General features: G+C 39.3%; 1 protein-coding gene across 2 annotated transcripts in view; it reads left to right on the top strand.

Annotated features, from left to right (window-relative positions):
- Positions 1-20,883, top strand: part of FBXW11 (F-box and WD repeat domain containing 11) — a 68,982-nt gene that overhangs the window by 43,445 nt on the left and 4,654 nt on the right. For both annotated transcript variants that reach the window (XM_010579155.1, XM_010579154.1), the window contains 8 exons: positions 236-326; positions 12,452-12,589; positions 13,204-13,322; positions 14,337-14,586; positions 15,751-15,869; positions 16,502-16,612; positions 17,617-17,695; positions 19,249-19,437. In XM_010579155.1, coding sequence (XP_010577457.1) covers positions 236-326; positions 12,452-12,589; positions 13,204-13,322; positions 14,337-14,586; positions 15,751-15,869; positions 16,502-16,612; positions 17,617-17,695; positions 19,249-19,410 — 1,069 coding nt within the window. In that variant the 3' untranslated portion in view covers positions 19,411-19,437. The remainder of the gene's footprint in view (positions 1-235; positions 327-12,451; positions 12,590-13,203; positions 13,323-14,336; positions 14,587-15,750; positions 15,870-16,501; positions 16,613-17,616; positions 17,696-19,248; positions 19,438-20,883) is intronic.

Here is a 20,883-nt window from a genome sequence, read left to right as displayed (position 1 = left end):
AAGCAGTAACCCTAATTTGGAAAACCATAAGGAAAACACCTGTTATCTTTTTAGTCTTGGACATTTTAAATACAGCTGTCATTGTAAAGTCGCAAGAGTTGTAACACCAATGCTAAAAATTCTTACAAGTATTCTGTGAGAATATGTCAAAGTTTTGTTCTGTGCAGATTTTGAATTCCTTTAAAGTCTGGATTCTTTGTGGTACATTGAAAAGTATGTTTCTGTTTTTTTCTAGGGATCAGTACCTGTTTAAAAACAGACCAACAGATGGCCCCCCAAATTCATTTTACAGGTCCTTATACCCAAAGATAATACAGGATATAGAGGTATGTTTTCTGATATATAATATCTGCAGGAGAAATAATGTTGCATATTGTTAGTGTTACAAAGGTGGTGCATGGTGGAGCAATGAAGCGTATCACATGTATCTGTATCACTACTACTTTGTGAGCTCTGGCTCTTCACACTGTGTAAAAAACACCCTCAGCAACTTGCTGCCACAGTATGTGCATTAACTTCAAGTGTTAACACCACCCTTTCTGCATTTAAAGATTTTTGGAACTCTTCTGGGACTATGGATTTTAATAAAATCGCTGTTGTAGGACACGCGCTACTCCATGACAATTCCACGTATTGCTGAATGTTCTAATATATTGGTTACACTCACTTAGAAGGTGATCTGAGGGTTAATGCCTTAAACACCAATCATTTAAAACGTTGCTCATTTAGGAACTTATTACTTCTAAAGTGTTGAGTGTTGCAAATACAGCTTTCTTCACATTATGGGATTCCCCCTGCCCCTCCTTCAGTGGTTTGATGAGAACAATAATCAGTCCTACAATGATAAACCCCCACAGGGGTGTCCGTGGTAAAGAAACTGCAGAAATTACTATTCTTTTCTTTGATATAAAATTTTGCTTATCTTGCTTATGATTTGGGCTTGCTCACTCATTTTAAAATGTTTCTGATAAATTAGGATCATCTTAGTATTCTGCCTACTGGCAGAAAATCTGTCTTGCTCAGTTTGCTGTGTACCCACCACAAAACTCTTAAATTGTACCACAGACTGTAATGGATTTATTTCAACCACGTGACAGATGTGTAATTACTGGTCTGAAATTCATTAGTGGGGAAACACATGTTTTGATGTTTAAGACGGATGTGAACTAAGGGAATCAGTTCTGCTATGGCAAATGTGAATTTGTGTTGCTTGGCACTCAGTAAACAAAATTATTCAGAACTCTTAACCTATCTGTAAAATGTATCTACTGGAAAACAGAATCCAATTTTCAAATATTTTTTTATAACCCTTGCTACACAATTTATAAACATTTAAAGATAAAGAACTAAGCATGAAATGTAGCCTAGGTAAAATAAGATCAAACTCAATATTTATTTGTGAGCTGAATGATACACATTTTATTATTTGAAGGGAGATGTCTTATCTGTGTAAGAGATGACAGAGTGATATTGCAATGACAAGAAGCCCATGGGATTAAGGAGAACTTTTAATGTGATGTTTTCTTGCTTTCTGCAAAATTCTGGCATAAATCAGTAAAGAAAATGGGCAAAAAGCAGTGGGAAAACCTTTGTGTATAGCACTGAAATAGTTCAGCATTATTATAACTCACATTTTTAAAGTCACTTCTTCATTTGTTTAGGTATAAGTGGAACATCTGTATAGGATTTCTTATTAATAGAGATGGGAGTATTCCTTAGAGATGTTCTGAGGACTTTCTGAGGCCTTTTGAACTGTCACAATCTGCTATTTAGTACTTTGATTCTTTAAGTACAATGCACAGAAATGAAGCTCCTGAACTGGACAGTTCTTGCTAGTATGAAATAAGTAGGAAAAAACAAAAACCCTCACGTTTCTTTCATCACCAGTATCAATGTTAAATGTAAAAAATTTTCAGTCTCTAGATATCCGGGAGTGGGGAAAGGGTATGCCACTAAAAATATATTGTAGTAATGAACATAATCCTTAAAAAAAATAAATTTCATTAATTTAACAATAAACATATTAAAGCCTCAAATTAGGAGAAAAATTTGCACTGCACAGCCTGAAAGGTGAGGGCTCGTATTCAAAATGGATAGAAAACACTTTGGTGTCTGGGAGTCAAGAAACATAGATTAATAATACTCTTTTGAACCCTAACTTTCTTTGAGTTTCAACTCAATGAATTTTTATTTTTCATTATATAATGCTCAGGTGGATGATGTGATAAATGTAGAATATGCCGAGTAAGGGGTTATCTCGTGACAAGCTTTGAGATGGAGCTGGAGTGGTAGAGCATGCTGTATGTAAAACATGCTATGCCACTAGTACTTAAAAATAGTAATGTGGGTAATGAGCGTGGGAAAAGAGTTGTCTTTTCTGTGGTGTACAAAGAGTAAACTGTAAGCTGTTGCCATGGTTTCTGCCCACTCCAAACTCCCTGGTAATCCAGCTACTTTTACATATGATTTCCGTGGTTTCTATCTAACGCTTATATCCTGAACGATGTTAAATATTACTGGGACATGCAGGGAACTCCTGTGTGTCTTAAACTCAGATGGAGAGAGGCAAGAATATAGAAGCAGAATTAGGGCCGTTCAGGGAAAATCTCCTGTAGGTCTGTACTTTCCACTCCGTGCTTGTGTCTATAAACCTATGAAAAACCTTTGGTGGTTAGTGGTTGTCAATCATTTGGGGTAGAATTTAAGGTATTAGCAAATAACCTCAATGCTGTTCATGGCCCGTGGATACTTTGGTAGAGCAGTAAAGCTGAAAGGAGCCAGGACCTGTCAGCTGCAGGCTCTTGCCTCTGAACTTCACTTTAGCAAAAGTAAGCGTACGCCTCTGCCCAGATTCTGGAAACAAATGCATCTTTGTCCCATCTTCTAGAGTGGTGAAGTCTCTCTTTGAGAACTAATGGCTACTTCCAGAATCATCACTGCTCAGTTTGTACCGGCAGTGCGTTTCCCACTCCTGGTTCTTCAAAATTGCTGAACAGGAGGGGGAAGGCAGAAGTATGGGGGTATTGTGCCATGTCAAATTTTTCCCTGTTTACATATTTCCTTCAAGCCTTCTGAAATATTGCTGTTTTCCAGGCTTCCAACTTGGAGTGGGCTTAGTGTTTCTGCTAATAGTCAAGGGTCCAATAATTCTTCCACTTCTAAAAGTCTATTACAATTTTTCTAATAAATCACCCTTTAAAGCACTTTTCACAAATTGCTTCCCTAAGGGACTGTCAAAAGAAGCTTTTAACACTGTTTAAAAATGTAGATGGTGAGTAACAGTAACAACAAAATTAGCTATAAGATTAGGAGCACTTCTTAACTTGTTCCTCCCCTTATTCTGTTTTTAAGCCTGAAGTCATGCTCTCCCTCAGTTTCATACTTTTCTCATTCATTCACTTTTCAAAGCAATGTGCAGAAGGTCTTAAATAAGACTTTCATCTTAGCTGTGATGAAGAATTTTGTATCTCTGAATAACAAAATGTTTTTTCTTCAAATATTTGCCTGGACCTTTAAGAAGATCTTCCTGTTTCTGTCAGAGGGTCCGAGTTTAGGGAGCTAGTGATGAGCCAAAGGCTACGATATTAGCATTTATATAATTATGTAAGTATTTTTATAAGACATGTATCTTGTGTTCAAAGGACTTGAGTTTTTAATACACTAAAATATATTTGATGTAACACAAAAATCTTGTCATTCAGTATTTTACGTGTGGAGCACAAAGATTAACGAAATTCTGCTAGGCTGTTTCTAATGATAAGAGTTATTAATTTACTGCAGCTGGTACTAAATTGGGTTGTGGGTAGAGATGAGCTTAAAGGAGAACACACTCTGTCCTTTGGATTGACAGAATTTGAAAAGTAATCCAAAACCTGAATTAACAATTGGAAGGAAAAATGAGGAATGATAAATAGCAAATTCGAATTCTTTCCCTTGGGCTCTATTTGCATTTTGGGTCAAAAGTCCATGCAACCACAAAGTGTTGTTAGCTGCAAGGTAATACAGGCAATGATCTGGCAAAGTGAGGTTCCCTTGCCTCTCTGAAAATTTATTAGTGCCAATATCTGTTTATTTCATGCCAAACACATTTTAGGAACATAATGTCACTTCTGAAATCATTGGATTTGAAAATAAGAGGACATTTAGAGATCTGAAACCAAATTCTTGGAAAGAGGTAGTTACTCTCCACCTCCACTGTGAAGCCAAATATTTAATTAGGTTTCATTTCACAAGAGGTGGTCCAGTAATTTTAAATGTCTCCAAGTCAGATGTTGAATTGCCAAGCTTCTTTATGAGCTTTTTTAAAGGGAAAACCTGATTTGGGGCTTATCCTAGAAACCTGAACCTGGGTTTGCAAGTCCTTGTTTATGGAGATGATCTGGTTGGTGTGGGGTATCCTGTGCCCAGGTGCAGTCTCAAAGCATCGTGGGGAAGGTCAGCCTTTTTAATGGGACTGTGTTAATCGGCACGCTGCCAGGATGGGAAGTTTAGTACTGCTGATTCCAGAACCCCAAGTCCCTGGATTTTTTCCATATTATTTGTGAAGCTTGGCCAACTATTCTGTTTTCCCCTCAGGATTAGCACAAGTATCTATTTCTTGTGATGAGTTGAGAAGGCTTATTTCATAAATGTTCCCCTTATCTTTAGGCACGTGGCAAGTGCCCTCATCTTGTTTCCATGGAGACTTAGGTCCACCTAATTAAGATGAGAATTAAAATGTGATTTTGCTGAAGACTTTAGGAAAATGTGGCGCCAGGCCATCAGATAAACACCATGTGTTCTTCCGAATTTTGAAAAAGTTCAGATTTTAGGACTGGAACTGAAATTTTAAAGCCTTGGGAAAATTTGAAAAGTGGAAGAAGTCAGCTCTTGCCCTAAGTCACTGCCAGCATTGGGAGATCTTTGTTTATGGAAGTTGTAGTGTATAATGTCTGGGGGAAATGCTTTTGTTAAGTACTGTTCTAATTATGATGCCGGAGAAATTTTATGTGCGTGTGTCTGGAGAATCTGGTCAGCATTATATGCCTAGAAATTTTTTCAGCCAGCCTTTGAAATCTCTACTCCACAGGCACTTTCCAAAAGGCATTTCTTAAAAATGAAACTGGCCAAGGAAAGGAGTTTTGAGCAGCAAGGACAAAGTTCTTGTGGTGCATGGCACAGATTTCGGCTCTCATGTCTGAACAGGGCAGATGACTCCTTTCAGATGCCTCTAGCGTGGGATGGATCCCTGGCTTGGCTTTTTTTGTTCACTTTGACCGCGTCACACCTATTTTTTTCCACAAATGGGCAAACTAACACTGCCGTTTTTCTTCTGCAGATTTGAGAGGGATTTATTGTTCCCATTTGAGTACTTTGAATGCCCTGTGCTCCGATAGGGGCTGAAAACTACCTGTTTAGATAGAACTTTGTATTTTTATGGGGTTGTGCATAAACTTAGCTATTGTCTCCAATGGAATCTAAAAGATGCAATAGTTTTGTTTTTCAGCAGCATTGTTCTTAGTCAGGTGTTGTGTATAGTCCAGATGCATGTGTCATTGAAGTGCCTCAGAGGACCTCCCTCTGTTTTCACTGCTGTTGGCTTGTATTTTTAAGATTTCCTCTCCAGGTCTGGAAGTTACAGCAGTACTTCTTCTGTATCGCTTTGGTGTGAGCAGGGGTCCATTTAAAGTTAGTATATTTTGATCCTGCGTCTGTAACTTGAAAGCTTGAAATTTTACTCTTATGTGCGTTAGACCTAGTTGATGGAAGTTGGTGGCAATGGGGATCCTTTAATAGAAAACCAGCAAAACCCATCAATGGGTGTTACTGTGATCATGGCAGCTGCAGAGGTGAAAAAGGTTTTCTTCATCAGATGCTGCCCTTGTATCTCTTTGGGGATCTCATGCTTTGTGGCTGCATTTGCAGAGGTGTTTGATAGAGAAGACAGACCTTTCAGGGAAAAGCAACTGCTTTGCTTATCTGCATCCTCCTGTTACAGGTTCTCCTGAGTAGAAGTTGAGAGCGTTCTTTACTCCCTCCCTGGGGAAACAGAACAACTGTACCGGTCAGATCAAAGATTGGCTAGCACAGCATCCTGTCTCTTGACAGCATCCAGAAACAGATGCATGGGGCAGAGCACGGGGACATGATGCAGCTACACGTCGTTTACATGGGAGTAATCAAAGTCTCTCATGTCCTGCCTCTGTGGTGTGTTCTTTCTCCCTCAACAAGTCAGGCACTTACCTCCATCCTGGGCAGTAAGATAGTCCTAATACTGAATTACTGTTCTTTGGGTCTGGAACTTCAGTTTGTTGCCTTTTTTTTCTGATTTGCCTAAGCTCGCTCTGGTGTACAACACCATTTTGACACTTAAAGAACATGCTGTCTTTGCTTCATGCTTGATGAAATGGTCAGTATTATACTGTCAGCTTTCTCCCAAAGTGATTTCCTATATTCCTTGTATGTCAGTGGCCTTTAATGCAGTTTCTACAAGTCGTGTTCTCGTCCTCTGTTAAGACATTAGCATATTCCACTGTCCAGATGTGTCTTGTTCAGCACTGTAAGTTTGATCTGTTCTTTTTAAATGTGGCTTTAAAAAGGGTTCAGCAAAGCTGCAGCAAGACTTGGGAATAGTTTTACTTGGTGGACCTTTGAGCAACTTCGTGCATATTGGATCAATAGCATGCAGAAAGAGACAACACTTCATCAATTTATATTGCCTGCATTTGGATCTTATCTAAGCAGCTGTAAACATTAGGAACTCTGATTTTTAGGTCTCGAGTTATGCCAGGAAATCATGATTTAATTGTAACACTTGCTAGGAAAAGCTTCCCATTCCTTTTTCTCTAGAGTTGTTTAGATTTTTGGATATTTTTGGACTTCACAGTTTAAGGCTTTTCTTCTGGTCTTGGAGTTCATACTAAAAGTGATAAAGCCCATGTAGTGTTCAGATGTGGAGTGGCTCTCAGTAGTACACTCCCAGCTTTTTGGCTTTGCTTTAATTTCAGACTGTTCTTCAAAACATAGCCTGAGTATCCTGTGATTTTTATAAATCACTCCAGAAGCCCACTTTTCCATTATTGGAAGTTTTTTCCCTTTTTTCTTGTGAAAGTGGGCCTTTGCTTGTATTAAACAAATGCATGCTGAACTTTAAATATATACATGTATATGTATAAAATTAGCATATGTTATATGTTAGTGGGGTATAGTGAATCCTTATTTCTCTATTTGTTAGACTTGGTTCACTTGTTCTTCATAAAGGTGATTTTTATTCTTACTTGACTCTTCTGTTTGCATGAAATGAGGTAAATACCATAAATCAGTTGATCGCTGTTTTGAATTAATCTTCGCTTAGATTTACTTCCTTGCATTCGTTTACTATGTTTACTACCTCTTGCCATGTTACATGGCAACAATTTCTTCCATGTAATTTTTTTGTTTTCTTCTGGACTTTCTCTTAGCTTTAATTGTGAATAATGTAAAACATGAAGGAATTCATGGTAGTGGAAAGTGCAGATTCTTTTGATGAGCAGTAGTGCCTGCATTTTCAGATCAGTAGTATATAAAATTTAACTTAGACACTAAATAGTTCCCACAGGAGGGACACAGTGTCATGCAGCTCCCAGTTGTATAGCTGCTGCCTTCCACATTTTAAAGCATTTTGAGAGTAAAATCCAAATCTATTTACTCTTCTGAGTCCTGTAGTGTAGCATGAATCATGTTGGGTCAGCTTTTTCATGGAACAGGGTAAGATAATTAATAGGGAAAGGCAATATGCTTAATGGTAAAAGTAGGATAATAAATGGCAAGATGCGGTGGTGGATGGTTTGCAGCACTTGGTGTTCTCTCTTCTAATAGCGGTGCCAATTTGTGTTCAATTACTGCTATCTGTATACCCTGCTGCTTGCTTCCAAAGACATGTTTACTGGCTGAGGTGACAATATGCTGAAGTCTTAGTGAATGTGTAATTAGATATACCATGCCTGCAGCCAAAACTCTTCAGCTACTCCGTTGAGATGTAGCTCTGTAGACCTTACTGACCACATAATTTTCTTGTTCATCACTTCCATTATGCAACTGGTCTGAGGAGGAGGTGTTTTATGAAGGGGATGTTGGATACAGTGCAAGTACTTTTTCTACCATACCGCTTTGGTGCAGGGGTTTTATTGCTGTCCATGTACAATACCCGCCTCAGTGCTGATCCAGTCCCTGTGGTCTGTGAGTTTTTAGTTGTCTTTGCTGCTACATGCCTACCACTGGCACTTAGCTCCTCAACAGTGGTTTATAGAAGTGATGACACTCACGAGAAAGATGGTGATGCTCTTTACTTGCAGGGTTTTCATCCCTCTGTGGGCTGCTTTGGAAGGAGGCTTTGCTGCTGGCACATTTTGTCATCTGTTGCTGTGAGGCAGTCATCCCTGTGTGGTCAGAAATCTTGTGATTTATGCTGTTGTGGTAATGACAGGATAGCTAGCACTCTGCAGATTCCTCTCGAGGACCAGTTCAAGCCTTCTAGGTAATAAGCATCACATAGCCTTTCTTCTTCAGGCTGATATAGAGACTACAAAAGGTCTTTGGCCCTCACTGTCTAACAGCAGCTTGGACACCCAACAGTGAATTCCAGACTCAGGCCAGGATCTAGGGAATCCTTCTTCAAGAGCTTGATGCTGTTTTTTTCCCCCTAATGGTTGTAGCATCTTCAGAGAGCCTGAGAGAGGAAAGGCCTCAAAGATGCAGGGAGCCTGGTGCTATGGCCAAGCTGTCATTTTGTCTTTGCTTATCAAACCCTCTTAACTTCATAATGAAATATTAAGCGCTCTCCACCCTGATGACATGTTCATTTGCTTTTGCCTTTCCTCTGCCACAGTCAGGAGGGCTTTTCTTTTTTCTCTTTGAAGAAAGCATGTGAAGAACAAGGGGTTGGATTTTAACTGCCCCTAGTGTAAATGCCTAATGCTTCAGGAGAAATCCGTATGTACATAACAAATGTGTATGTTCCTTTTTCTTTTTTCTGCCCCATTTGTCCTGCAGGAAAATTGTGTATTCAGAGGGAACAGAAACTCCTTGGTTTATAGGATTAAGATAAACCCACTTACTCTGCAATAACATTCACAAGGATAAAAATGTGATTTTTAGCCAAGGAGCTGAACACAGTGTACATTATCAAATGGGAAAAAACCCTGTTCCTAGTAGATTATCCTTAACACTTCCAATGTATAGTTAATGTTCCAACTGTTAATCCAGGTGAATTACATCTCTTTTTACAGTGCATCTTTGTACCAGTGAACATATTCTGGCATGGTCAAGGCTTGGCTATACCTCTACATCTTGGACTATTTTCTATGTGTACTTTTCTCTCTAAATGCCTTTTTTATCCACTTATGCATTTCTTCAGCTGCCAAATGGCTCTCCTGCTGTGGCAGATGCTTTGGCTTCATGCTTGGTCTTTATCCCTTGTATGTCCAGATTTTGTTGGTTATACAGCATTTGTCAGCTACTTGCTGCTATTGCTCTAGTGAGCTTTTAGGAAAGTGTGAGAAACTTTTTTCTGTGTGTGTGAACTAAGGAGATAGTGTTCTGCAACATCTTGCTTTTAATTGTGAAACCCAAGTTTAGAGGCAGTTATCTTGGAAACTTTGAGGGGATATGTAGAAAATACAGTAGTGGGTGTTGCATATATTGGTATTAGGTTTGGTACCATAAATATGCAAATAAACTGTGACTCTCTTCATCATTGACTCCCTGATGCTTGTAACAGTCCATAAAACATAGCAATTTCTTCCTCACCGTTGTACGTGCATGCCTACCTACTTGGTGTATACACAGTTTATTAAGATATCTCCTGGATGGAGTTGCAGATGAAGACTTTTATGAACTGCCCTCTTCAGTAACAACCAGAAATTTTCTATAGTGAGAAGCTTTAATGTAGTTGCCAGTATTGTATTAAACATGTTCCTTTTCAGAGGGTCCTCCGGGTTGCCCACCCACTCAGCTGTATTTAGTCATCTAAAATAATGTTATTTCTCTATACGTCCACATCTGTTTTCACTCTATTGCCAATTGAAATGCTGCTGTATATTCTCTGTGTATTGTGGCTACTTTCCCAGCATATTGAAAATTTACGCAGTGTAAGGGGATTTTACAAGTTCTCGAAAAACATGAAGTATTTTCCCACAGTAGCCACACCGTATAACGTCTAAATGAAATGACATCTATTCACAGAATTAAAATGTGCACCTGCATATGACTTACTGCTTTATTGTGCCTTCACACAGATATAAATAATACTTCAGTTTCTTTTATTTGAAGCCAACATTTTCTTATGGGGAGCTTATTAAGTAGCTTCCTATAGTGAACTTGTAAGAATTAAGCCAGCTAGCATCCCGAATGTCTGGTAAGCACGCTTTTACTGACTGCTGTTTTGTTTAGGAAACTGTTACAAGAAAAATTTCTGATTTGTGGTGTTCTTAATGTATTCTGTAGCTATTGGTAATTGTCGCAGGAAGCTGAAGTGTGAAAGTGCTCAAATGGTGTTTGAGCACTCGGCAGCTAGGGTAATCTGGCACGTGTTACGTACAACTGCTTATTTCAGACCTTCCCAAGAACGTTGCTTTAGGGAAACTCTCCCTTAAGACTTCTTAGAATTGAATGTCTCAACGTATATGGTTTTTAAAACTAAATTGGCTAACTCAAATCTGTAATGCTTTATCTCCTGTGTCTTCAGTGTTAGTACTGCATTTTTAAATATCTGGCCTTCAGATCTGTAATTATATAGGTTCATGCTATTAATGTCTAAAATCCTCTCCTGTTTCTGAGGGTCATCTCTGTAGCAGCAAAGGAGTTAATGAGTTGCAGTTCTGCCTTCCTAGCACAGATGATAAATCTTCAGATAAAGCTTGAGAATTGCCTGTCTTTCCTCCTCAAAACCTCCATCCCATGCTGAGCAAGTAGCATAATGAGCAGTCTGCTGCCTTCAAGGCAGGAGTCCAAGGCTGAACCAGCGCAGTGTCAGATTGAACTTTTTAAGCCCAGTTCCCAGTGTGACAATCAGCAGTGTGCTAGCTGGCCAGAAGAGCTGATCCCAAACTGACAGATGATTTGCTATCTTAATTTCATTAGCTTCTCCACCAAATTGGAAGAGAATGAGAGGGGATGAATAACTTGTCAGCATGCTCCTCTAGAAGCATCTCTTAATACTTATGATTTAGACAAATTCCTGTGGCCCATCAGGTTTGTATTATGACTATGTATAAGTCTCTCCAAATTGCATAATGGGAGACAATTGAAGTAGTAAATGCATGGAAAACAAAGTGGTAGGTTAGTTTCCCCTTGGAGCAGACATGTTTTCTTAGAATTGGGATGTCATAGTCATACTGCACTTTTGCCTTTAATAGGCATTTCAGTTGTTTTCCAGTCTTGGAGGAGCTGCAGAGATGCCTGCTATTGCTTTGAAAGTTAGGATTTGATTATAAATATGCTTTTCCAAACAAACTGACAGTCGATCAGCTTCTCCCCAGGTTTCCGTGCAGTATTTGGGGGGGATCCCAGGGAAATAGCTAAATAAATAGCCTGTTCTGGTGCCTATACTGGAAGACAGAAAGCATCCCAGCCTGTCTAGGTACTGCAGGCCTGGAGATCTGTGCACGGATTCTCTTATGATTGTCGTTATGAACTTCCTATCCAAAATCTCACATTTCTTTGAAACCAACATTGGTTGTCTTACAAGTAATGAAGCTGATTAAAACATGGAAATCATCCTGGTTCTGCTAGGAAGTAGTTTGTGGCTTTTTGAGGTGTGTCAGGTCTCTTTCCTTAAAAATAACTCTCAGAATGAAAATGTTGAGAATTACACTTCCACAGATTTTAAGGGGGGGGAAGTAAGTTTGGATTATTTGAAATCTTTTAGTCCCTGTTCAGTTTTATTTTTATCAGGCTTTAAGGTACTTAGAGGAGGCTTTTATATCTCAAAATCCCTTTCTAAGATGTGTAACAACAGTTAATAGGTGAAATGATGGGGTAGCAGAAGGAAAAGTCCAAAAACACCCACAATCTCCCTGTTGGACTCAGCAGTTCTGTAATATTAGTTACTCAGGTGAGGCTGAACATGGCATCATATGAGCTCCTGGTTTAATCTTTGCTGATTATGTCAGGGGGTCGTGTAAATATGTGGGGGGAACTGAATTGTTATGAAATTTATCACTCTAATGGCTCCTTTGGAAATTCTTATTAAGGTTAGTTGACCGTAATTTTCACCACTAAACACAGCTTTTGTCATGAAAAATTATGAAAGTCCTGATTATAATTCATTGCTTTTTGTGTATTGGGGTGGAGAAAAGATACATTTAAGTTTTATATACTTCAAATTTAAGGATGACATATGCAAAAGTGGAAAGATTGCTGTGTACGTGTTGGAGTAGTCATGCTCAAGCATGCAGCCTCGTGCCTAACTCCTGATTGTTTCCTCTCTTGTTAGACTATAGAATCTAACTGGCGATGTGGGCGACATAATTTGCAAAGGATTCAGTGCCGCTCTGAAAACAGCAAAGGTGTCTACTGTTTACAGTATGATGATGAAAAGATTATCAGTGGCCTACGAGATAACTCCATTAAGGTAAACACTTTTTTCAGTCTTTTCCCTAGAGATAAGTGGGTAATTCTGCCTTGGAAAGCTAATTGCTTGTGTTTCCTTGATTTCTCTTGTCTCTTCATGGGACAGTATTTATCTGTGCAGGGTTTATGAGGATGGGATGTCTTCTGTAGCCTGGCAAAGTTCTCACCTGCACTTTGCTCTGGAAACTTTAGGGACTGCCAGCCAGAGATCAACACTATTGACCACAAAGAAATGCTTGTGAAATCAGAGTTCACATAACTTGAATGAAGACTGCATGTGCCACAGTCCTTAGCTGTGTTTTTTGTCATTGCTAGTAATTTGCTTTTATGCTAGTAAGTTGCTTTCATGCTAAATGTCTGTGGCGTTTCCTTTTACAAAACAGGCTTTTATCTTTTCACAATCATTGGTTATTTCACTGTTCTGTCAAAAACTTGCGTCAAGACTTCCTTAAGCTAAAAGGGAGGACAGGCGCACTGATTGAACAAGCTAACTGCCCATGGATTCTTCCTGCTATCTCGTAGTTTTCTTTCTTCCTTCACAGTTGCGGCAATGTTCAAGTCTGGGATCCATGTTCTTGATCTTGATAAGCCATTTATACCTCTTGTTTTTAACAGATTTGGGACAAAACAAGCTTGGAATGTTTGAAAGTATTAACAGGACATACTGGCTCGGTTCTTTGTCTGCAATATGATGAAAGAGTCATTGTAACTGGATCTTCAGATTCTACAGTGAGGTGAGTATTAAGTTTTTGCACAAAAAAATTCGAGTATCAGGGCTGGGAATATTTACAATAATCTCTAAATATCAGAAAACATCCCTAATGTGAATGTGATACTATTATCCCAAAACCAAGATAGTCATACTTGGCAAAGCATCATAATATATAAAGTTTCTTCCAAATCTGTTTCATTTTTTTAGTGTTAAGAATTTTGGAGGAATGTGACCCGAGTGATTCAAGGCCTATCCTGAAGTTGTAGAATGGCTGATGGCCAACTATACAATAATTTCTTCTTGCACTGTCTTCTGACATCTCTTAATTAGGACTATTAATGAAAGAGTATTTGGTATATATGGAGCACTTGTCTTGACTGCAATTTTGATGATACTGAATTTAAATCCTTGTATGAATTCAATGATCAGTAGATGTCAGATATAAAGACACTCAGGTAGTTCAGTGGAAGGGCCTTGCCTCCTCCTGGTGTCTTGCATCGGTATACCAATGTCAGTCTCTGCAAAACTTCTCAAAAGTTAAGAGCTGATTTTAACACCATTCAGGTACTATTAGTAGTGATTTTTCACTTCATGTAAGCGAGGAGGTAGCCCCGGAGGGTGCTACGTCCCAATTGCTACTGGTGTGCGCAAAATCTGAATGAATGGTGTAAAACTGAAAAAAATCCCTCGTATTGGATAGTATTTGGTTTGGTCTGTTCCATCAATTTATACATCATACCAGTTTTAGTCATCCTGGAGGAGTTGTAGATTGTTAAGCAGCTCTTTCTTTTAGCAGTGGTCCCAGCTGAGGCATAATTGTTTGCTGCTGTTAATTGTTGCTTGTGAGTCTGAGATGTGAATGAGGGTACTTCCCCAGCACCCGCCTTCCTGCCTTCCCACCTTCCCCATGCCCTAAGAGATGTTAAACAACCAGAGCGCTCTCCATTAGAGATAGTGGCAGACTTGTGCATGTTTATGCTTTATACAATGCATAGCCATCATACTTCATTAGGAATAAAATTCTTTTCTTTTGTAGAGTTTGGGATGTAAATACAGGTGAAGTTCTGAACACGTTGATTCATCACAATGAGGCAGTGCTTCATTTGAGGTTCAGTAACGGCTTAATGGTGACATGCTCAAAGGACAGATCAATTGCTGTTTGGGATATGGCATCACCTACTGACATCACCCTGCGCCGTGTCTTAGTTGGCCATCGTGCTGCCGTTAACGTGGTAGACTTTGATGACAAGTATATTGTGTCAGCGTCAGGTGACAGGACCATTAAAGTAAGTTGGCAGAGCTCTAATCTAGGTCTGTGTGCCTACCAAGCCAGAAAAGCTTCTGAGCGTTATTCAACTCTGAATAGCCAAGGTGCTCATATGCAGTTCTGTGCCTTTTTCTTTACCATTCAGCTAGCTGCTTCCTCTTGCTAGCTGTTAATGTCTTTATGCACATAACTAGGCTCGTAACATTTTTGTGGCTTGTGTTGTACAATTGCAAGAAAGTAAAGCCCATTCGCTGTTTGAACTCTAGTCTCAAGATGGGTTTGTTTGTTAAATGTGGCACATTTTGTGCCTTTTTCCAAGCGGTATTTTTTTATTTCAATTGGCAGTCCTGTTCCAGATGTGAAATTTATCAGCAGTTGCCTTTCCTCACCACGCCTTCCCAGCAGCGCAACCAGACTTTGCCATGTTTGAAGAATTAAGAGGCTGTATTTGAAGACTATTACATACCAGAAGACTTGAGTTACCCTGAGTGTATTAATGTAACAAAGGCGTTTCCACCCTTCCCTTTCTAGAACCAGAGCTACCTTAGACTGTGCCAAAAAGCTCTTGGCAGTTTAATGTCCAAATATCTGCCAGAGATCCTGCTGCACTCTGTTGGAAAATGAGCCACTGGATACTCTACATTACAACTTCAATTACAGTTCATTAAAAATGGGCAAAGTTGATTGAATCATTTAATGTTAAGAAAGAAGCAGCCACCAAACTTTTATAGGCCACGGTTTTGGCCTTCTCTTACTAGTAGATTGCTAGCAATTTCTTTGGTAAAAAAATGTGGGGGTGTGTAATAACTTCCACTTTTAAAAATGATTACTAATTTATCAAGATTCAAGTGTAATCAAGTTGTTGATATCAGTTGGGGCAGTCTCTACCACCTGAAAATATTTTATATACAACCCCCACCCTCCCAACTTTTCTCATTGACTCGATGTGCAATAGCAGTGCCTGTGGCGCCTGTCACCGCTAGGTCCCCATAGCGCCGGTCTTCCACTGATGCCAGGTACCCACTCTTTGCCCATAAAAATACTATGTGAGTTTTCATTCCACTATCCAGCAATGGTCAGCCTCAGACCTCTTCTGTTTATGAATTCATAACGGCTTCTACTGAAATTCAAAAGCCTTGTTTAGGCGTAATTCTCAGAGGAGCGTTTATCTTGTGTTTCACAGGTCTGGAGTACAAGTACATGCGAGTTTGTTCGTACGCTAAATGGGCACAAGCGTGGCATTGCATGCCTCCAGTACAGGGATCGACTAGTTGTCAGTGGATCTTCAGACAATACCATTAGGTGGGTGCCTGCAAGCTGCTATTGGTATGTAACAGTGCACATTTGCACATGTGGAAGTAGGATTTCCCCTGACCTTTGATGCTGTCCACTGCTGCATGCACAAAACATCCTTCATATGTCTTGCTATTGGAGCAGATGATGTATGAATGAAGCTTAACTCAGTGTGAGAGTGAATGTGTTGCATCCCTGTGAAAAAGTGGGACACCTGAGGTTTATGTCAAAGGTAGACAAAACTTCTTATCTACTGCTGTAGTTTATCACCTTGTCTTCTGCTTGGAGAGATGAGGAAGACGTTGGTCACTGGTTCTTACTTACTTTCTGAACCTCCAATCGTTTGTTTACGCAGAATAGAAAAAAGTATATTGATATTTCCCAAGATTACTTAACACATATCCAACCTTTACTTGTATGTAATTTTGAATGACTAAATTTTGATATACTGCAGCTACGATGCAAACTTATCTCTGAAAAGCATGGAAGGAACATCTCATGGTTCTGATGTCTTTTTAAGCAAATTATGTGATATCGCCCACAGAAAACCATTCAGTAGCATGCTTAAATTGCTGCATGTGAGGCTAAGGGACAGTGCTGAACCTGAAATACTCAAAGACTTTCTCCTCTGTTCTCTTAAGACTATGGGACATTGAATGCGGTGCCTGTTTAAGAGTATTAGAAGGCCATGAAGAACTGGTTCGATGCATCAGGTTCGACAATAAGAGGATTGTTAGTGGAGCCTATGATGGGTACGTTTTTGAAAGCAATTTCAAGAAAACTTGCCTTTCTTAGCAAAGCATCTTCTGAAAGCCACTGAGCCTGTGTAAGGGCTCTTTCGATTTGGCTAATGGATCAATATTTAACTGAGTGGCTTCTGCTTGAGCATTTCAATGCAGCAGGCTGCAGTTTTAAGTAGCCGAGAAACTGCTTTTCCAGTGCTCTTTAGCACACTCCTAAATTGTGTTATCACTCAAGTTTGACTTCCTGTAGAAAGTAAACGTTTGTTTGGCTGAAGCGACATTCCTTTGTTTCTTCTCTCAGGAGTTGCTCCTTGCCAGGTCCTGTGTGCTTGGAGTGGTTTAGGCTTTCTATTTTTGTAAGACAGCAGCACTGACAATGTTTATTGTGAGCGTAAATGTATCTTGTGGGGCTCTCAGAAGTCTTTAGTGACCATTTCTGTTGGGTTGAGGGCAGGAGCCCCACTGTTAGTGCTTCTGACTTGCTCAGTATTTTCATTGTGTAGTGGATTCACAACAGCTTACATCCATGTCCAAATTCTCCATTTCTTTCTCTGCCTGATTTGTATTTCAAGTGAACAGTTACTGAAAACAATTCTTGAACTGTGTTTGTCTCTAGCCTTTTATTTGGGTTTAGTGTGTCACTGGGGTTGGCAGTTCCAGCTTAATTCCCACTGGAACTTTGCACCTCATCAGTAGTGCTGTGAGTTTTTGAGATCTTCTGCAGTTCCAAAATGGCTTGTGCATACACAGTCAATTTGTCTTTCATGTAACCAACCCACTTGGCCCATCACAAAGACATCACTGTATTTGCTGCTAAAAAGAAATACAAAACTATCTGTGTTTTATGAGATCTAGCATTAGTATTATGGTGAAGATAGATTCTAACATTTTGCTTGATCCTAATGAACTAGCTGTAGGGGAATTCTGGCGTGCTTTCCATTGCTTTAGATGTTTCTTCTATGCTTATACTTGAAACAGTGCTTTCATAACGACCTTCTTATTTTACTTTATAGCAAAATTAAAGTTTGGGACTTGCAAGCTGCTCTTGACCCTCGTGCCCCAGCAAGTACATTATGCTTGCGTACATTAGTGGTATGTAAAATTAATTTACTTGGGTTTATCTGAAATCTTTTATTTGTAAGTGAGAGGCATTTTATTACATTACAGTGGGATAGGTAAGAAACTCAGGATGTTTTATAAAGCCTAGGCTGCTGCTTATTCTAAGAATAAAGAAAAATTTATATATTGTTATATCCTGAATGATTTGGATCTGAGCTTAAAAGAAAGATCAAGTTTTTCTAGTTTGAGATTCTCGGATACTCTTAAAAAAAAAAGAAAGATCAGTGTGACACAGTATCAAATCATTCTAGTTATTGGTGTGTTTCCCAAATGTCATTGTAGGACTGGCTTTAAATTGCCTCTTATTAAAAAGGGGGGAGAAATCTTGTGAGCCTTTCCCAAACCTTTCTCCTAACCCTTCAATTTGGAAGGAAGAGACATGAAGAGGGAAGGGAGGTTGAGTTGAACGGGTTATGACAGGAATTCTAATCACTGCAGAGGACTATCAGATTTAAGGCTGTTGCTTAAGTTATATTTTTCCTTTGTAATGAGTGTTTTGGTTTATGACAGTAGATTTAATTGAAAATAAATTAGGGAAATGGGTTCATAGCTCTGTTCACTGAAATGTGCCTGAAATTTTACTTCAGGAGTCAGTTTGACAAGCTAGTAGCAAGCCAAAGTTATTGTCTGTATGTGATAGTAACTGGCTTATTCAGCATGTGCTTGGCCTTTCCAACACCTAAAGAAGTGCTTACATGGCCAGAAATGCTTCTCATTTTTCTTTCTTTTCAGTAGTCTTTGCACAGAGACGAGATTTAACTATTCTTTTATTCCATATGAATGCAGTGTATTTAGTTTTATTGAAGAAGTTGATTCTTCCCCTTCTGTGGGTATACTGTAGCTCAGGTTATAGTTTGGAGATCAATGTGATAGCTTCAGTTAGTTCTCCAATAAAAGTAGTGTACTCCTTTTTAAATTTATTAAAAATGGATAAGCTGGACAAAGAGGAGAACCTTTTCTAGGCCTCTTAGTGCCATTTTGAGATTTCTTGGATGAGCTGATGGAGCATGTACTCCTCCACCTCCCTTTCTTACAGCAGCATTTGAACACAGTCATCTTGACTAGTAAGCAAACCATAATGGTCCTTTCAGCAGCGTGCCCTAGATGAAGCTGTGATGTGGTGTATTAGGGCTATACAAAAACAGAGTTAGCAGCAGTGTTGAATGCAAATGTTACGTAAAAGAAGGAGCCCTGGCAGATTGTCAGTGCCAGCCAATCTTCTAAATTGCTGCTGCTTGATTGATAGGCTGCTTTTGTCTTTAATAATCTCGGTCTCTATGGCTGGCACCTCCAGGGGAGGCTTGGGGTTTACAAGCACTGGATTTGGAAGCTGTGTGTTTTGCTGAAAAAAGCTTACATACAAAACCAGCTTTTCTTAAACCTGAGTGTAATTATAACTAAGGGTTTCTTGACCATCACACTCGAGTTTGAATACACCGATCTGTGTCTGGATACACATGTGAGTACAAAAGTAATGAAATGTTACCCTCTTCTTGCCTTGCTAACTGATTTCGTATTACTCACAGGAACATTCAGGACGTGTCTTTAGACTCCAGTTTGATGAATTTCAGATCATTAGTAGTTCCCATGACGATACTATTCTGATTTGGGATTTCTTAAATGTGCCACCCAGTGCCCAGAACGAGACCCGCTCTCCATCTAGAACATACACTTACATCTCCAGATAACAGTCTGCACTTTACTACCCTCAGAAGGTAAGCCTCCCTCTTTTTATTGGATGTATAATAAATATCTGAAATTATCACCCTGCCTGCAGGCTGGCTTAGTCAAAACAACAAACTGATGTTTTCCTTAAGAAAATAAAACCTATTTATGCCACTTCTTTCACTGTCTAGTCTTTGTATGGTCATGCTTCAGCTTATAAAACTTGTCATGTTATCTTACCCCTTTCTGTAATCCCTCCTGTTTATAATTGGGTACTTCAGGTATTTTATGGAAAGTTATTACGTATTCACAACATTCTTGGAAGCTGAGGAGATGTGGTGTATTGCACAGGTATTCCAGATATCCTGTGAAGTCAGAGCCTTTCAGAGTTCTTGATGCATCTGCTCACTATGTGAAGCTTTGTAATGAGCATTGTAATACACCTCTAGTAAACTGAACATGTGTATGGTCTTTGGACAAATGCTCCTCAGAAATGAGCAGTTCTGTGATAAGCATAAATAGTAGGGAAAGCTTTCAGAACTAAAAATTACATTGTGTTAGGCAGCCTGACAACTCAGAGCTGTCAGAAACGGTGCAGATGAACTTTTCCTCTTGTGTTTCCATTTTTCTGCAAGTCAGCTTCATTTAGTTCTCGAAGCACGGCGGGTAAAAGCTCTGCTGTAGATCTGTTTGTTAGGACAGTGGATTCTTTTCCTTATGTCATCTATATTGCTGCCAACAATTGCACTTCAAACTATAAATAGCTGTGAATGCTGAGACTTGGAAAGATAGAAATTGCCTTACCAAAGCAGAGCAGTCACCCCTTTCTCCAGTGCTGCATCTCTGCCAGTGCTGAGACTGGATGCTTCCAAGGAAGTGGAGACACCACAGCAAGAGGAGTTAGGACTAATATTGCCCCAACAGGAAGGATTTATTTTATTTGAAGTAGATAATTAATAGTTTCCTTAAACATTGTGGGAAAAGCTTTCCCTGGCTTCATGTAAGCATGGATTTTCGTTACCTATCTGTATATGTTTATCCCTGCTGTGGCAATGAATTCCTTGGGTTTTTCCACTCCTCCTGTAGGATCTCTGCTTCTGGCTAGGAAATACCTTCCTTTGTGAAGACACACTTTGCTTCTTTGAGATGCTGGTTCTTAAAAATTAGTTTTCTTTCACCTGTGAGCATTCCTCAGGAAAGTGTTGGCTGCCTTTCCTGCTTACTGAACTCCAACTAATTTTAAAAAAACCACAAGATAATGTCCTCTCTGGATATGACACTTGGATCTGTTGGTTCATTAGGTTTCACAGAGAGTCAAAGCAAAAGTCTGGCCATTGCTAGACTGAGTTTCCTGTCTTTCTGAACCTGTTATTACTTCAATAAAATTAGGCCCATGATTAAGGAAGAAGTCTTATGCTATGATGATGAGTTAGTGTGCAGAATCAGCAGTTAATGGAATTTTCCCTTAAAACCACATTTTAAGAACACTGCTGCAA

The sequence above is a fragment of the Haliaeetus leucocephalus genome, unplaced genomic scaffold (genome assembly GCF_000737465.1).
Source record: "Haliaeetus leucocephalus isolate CR32 unplaced genomic scaffold, Haliaeetus_leucocephalus-4.0 Scaffold656, whole genome shotgun sequence".
Lineage (NCBI taxonomy): Eukaryota > Metazoa > Chordata > Aves > Accipitriformes > Accipitridae > Haliaeetus > Haliaeetus leucocephalus.
Note: the sequence above shows the minus strand (reverse complement) of the source record. Positions and strands in the feature narration are given on the sequence as shown.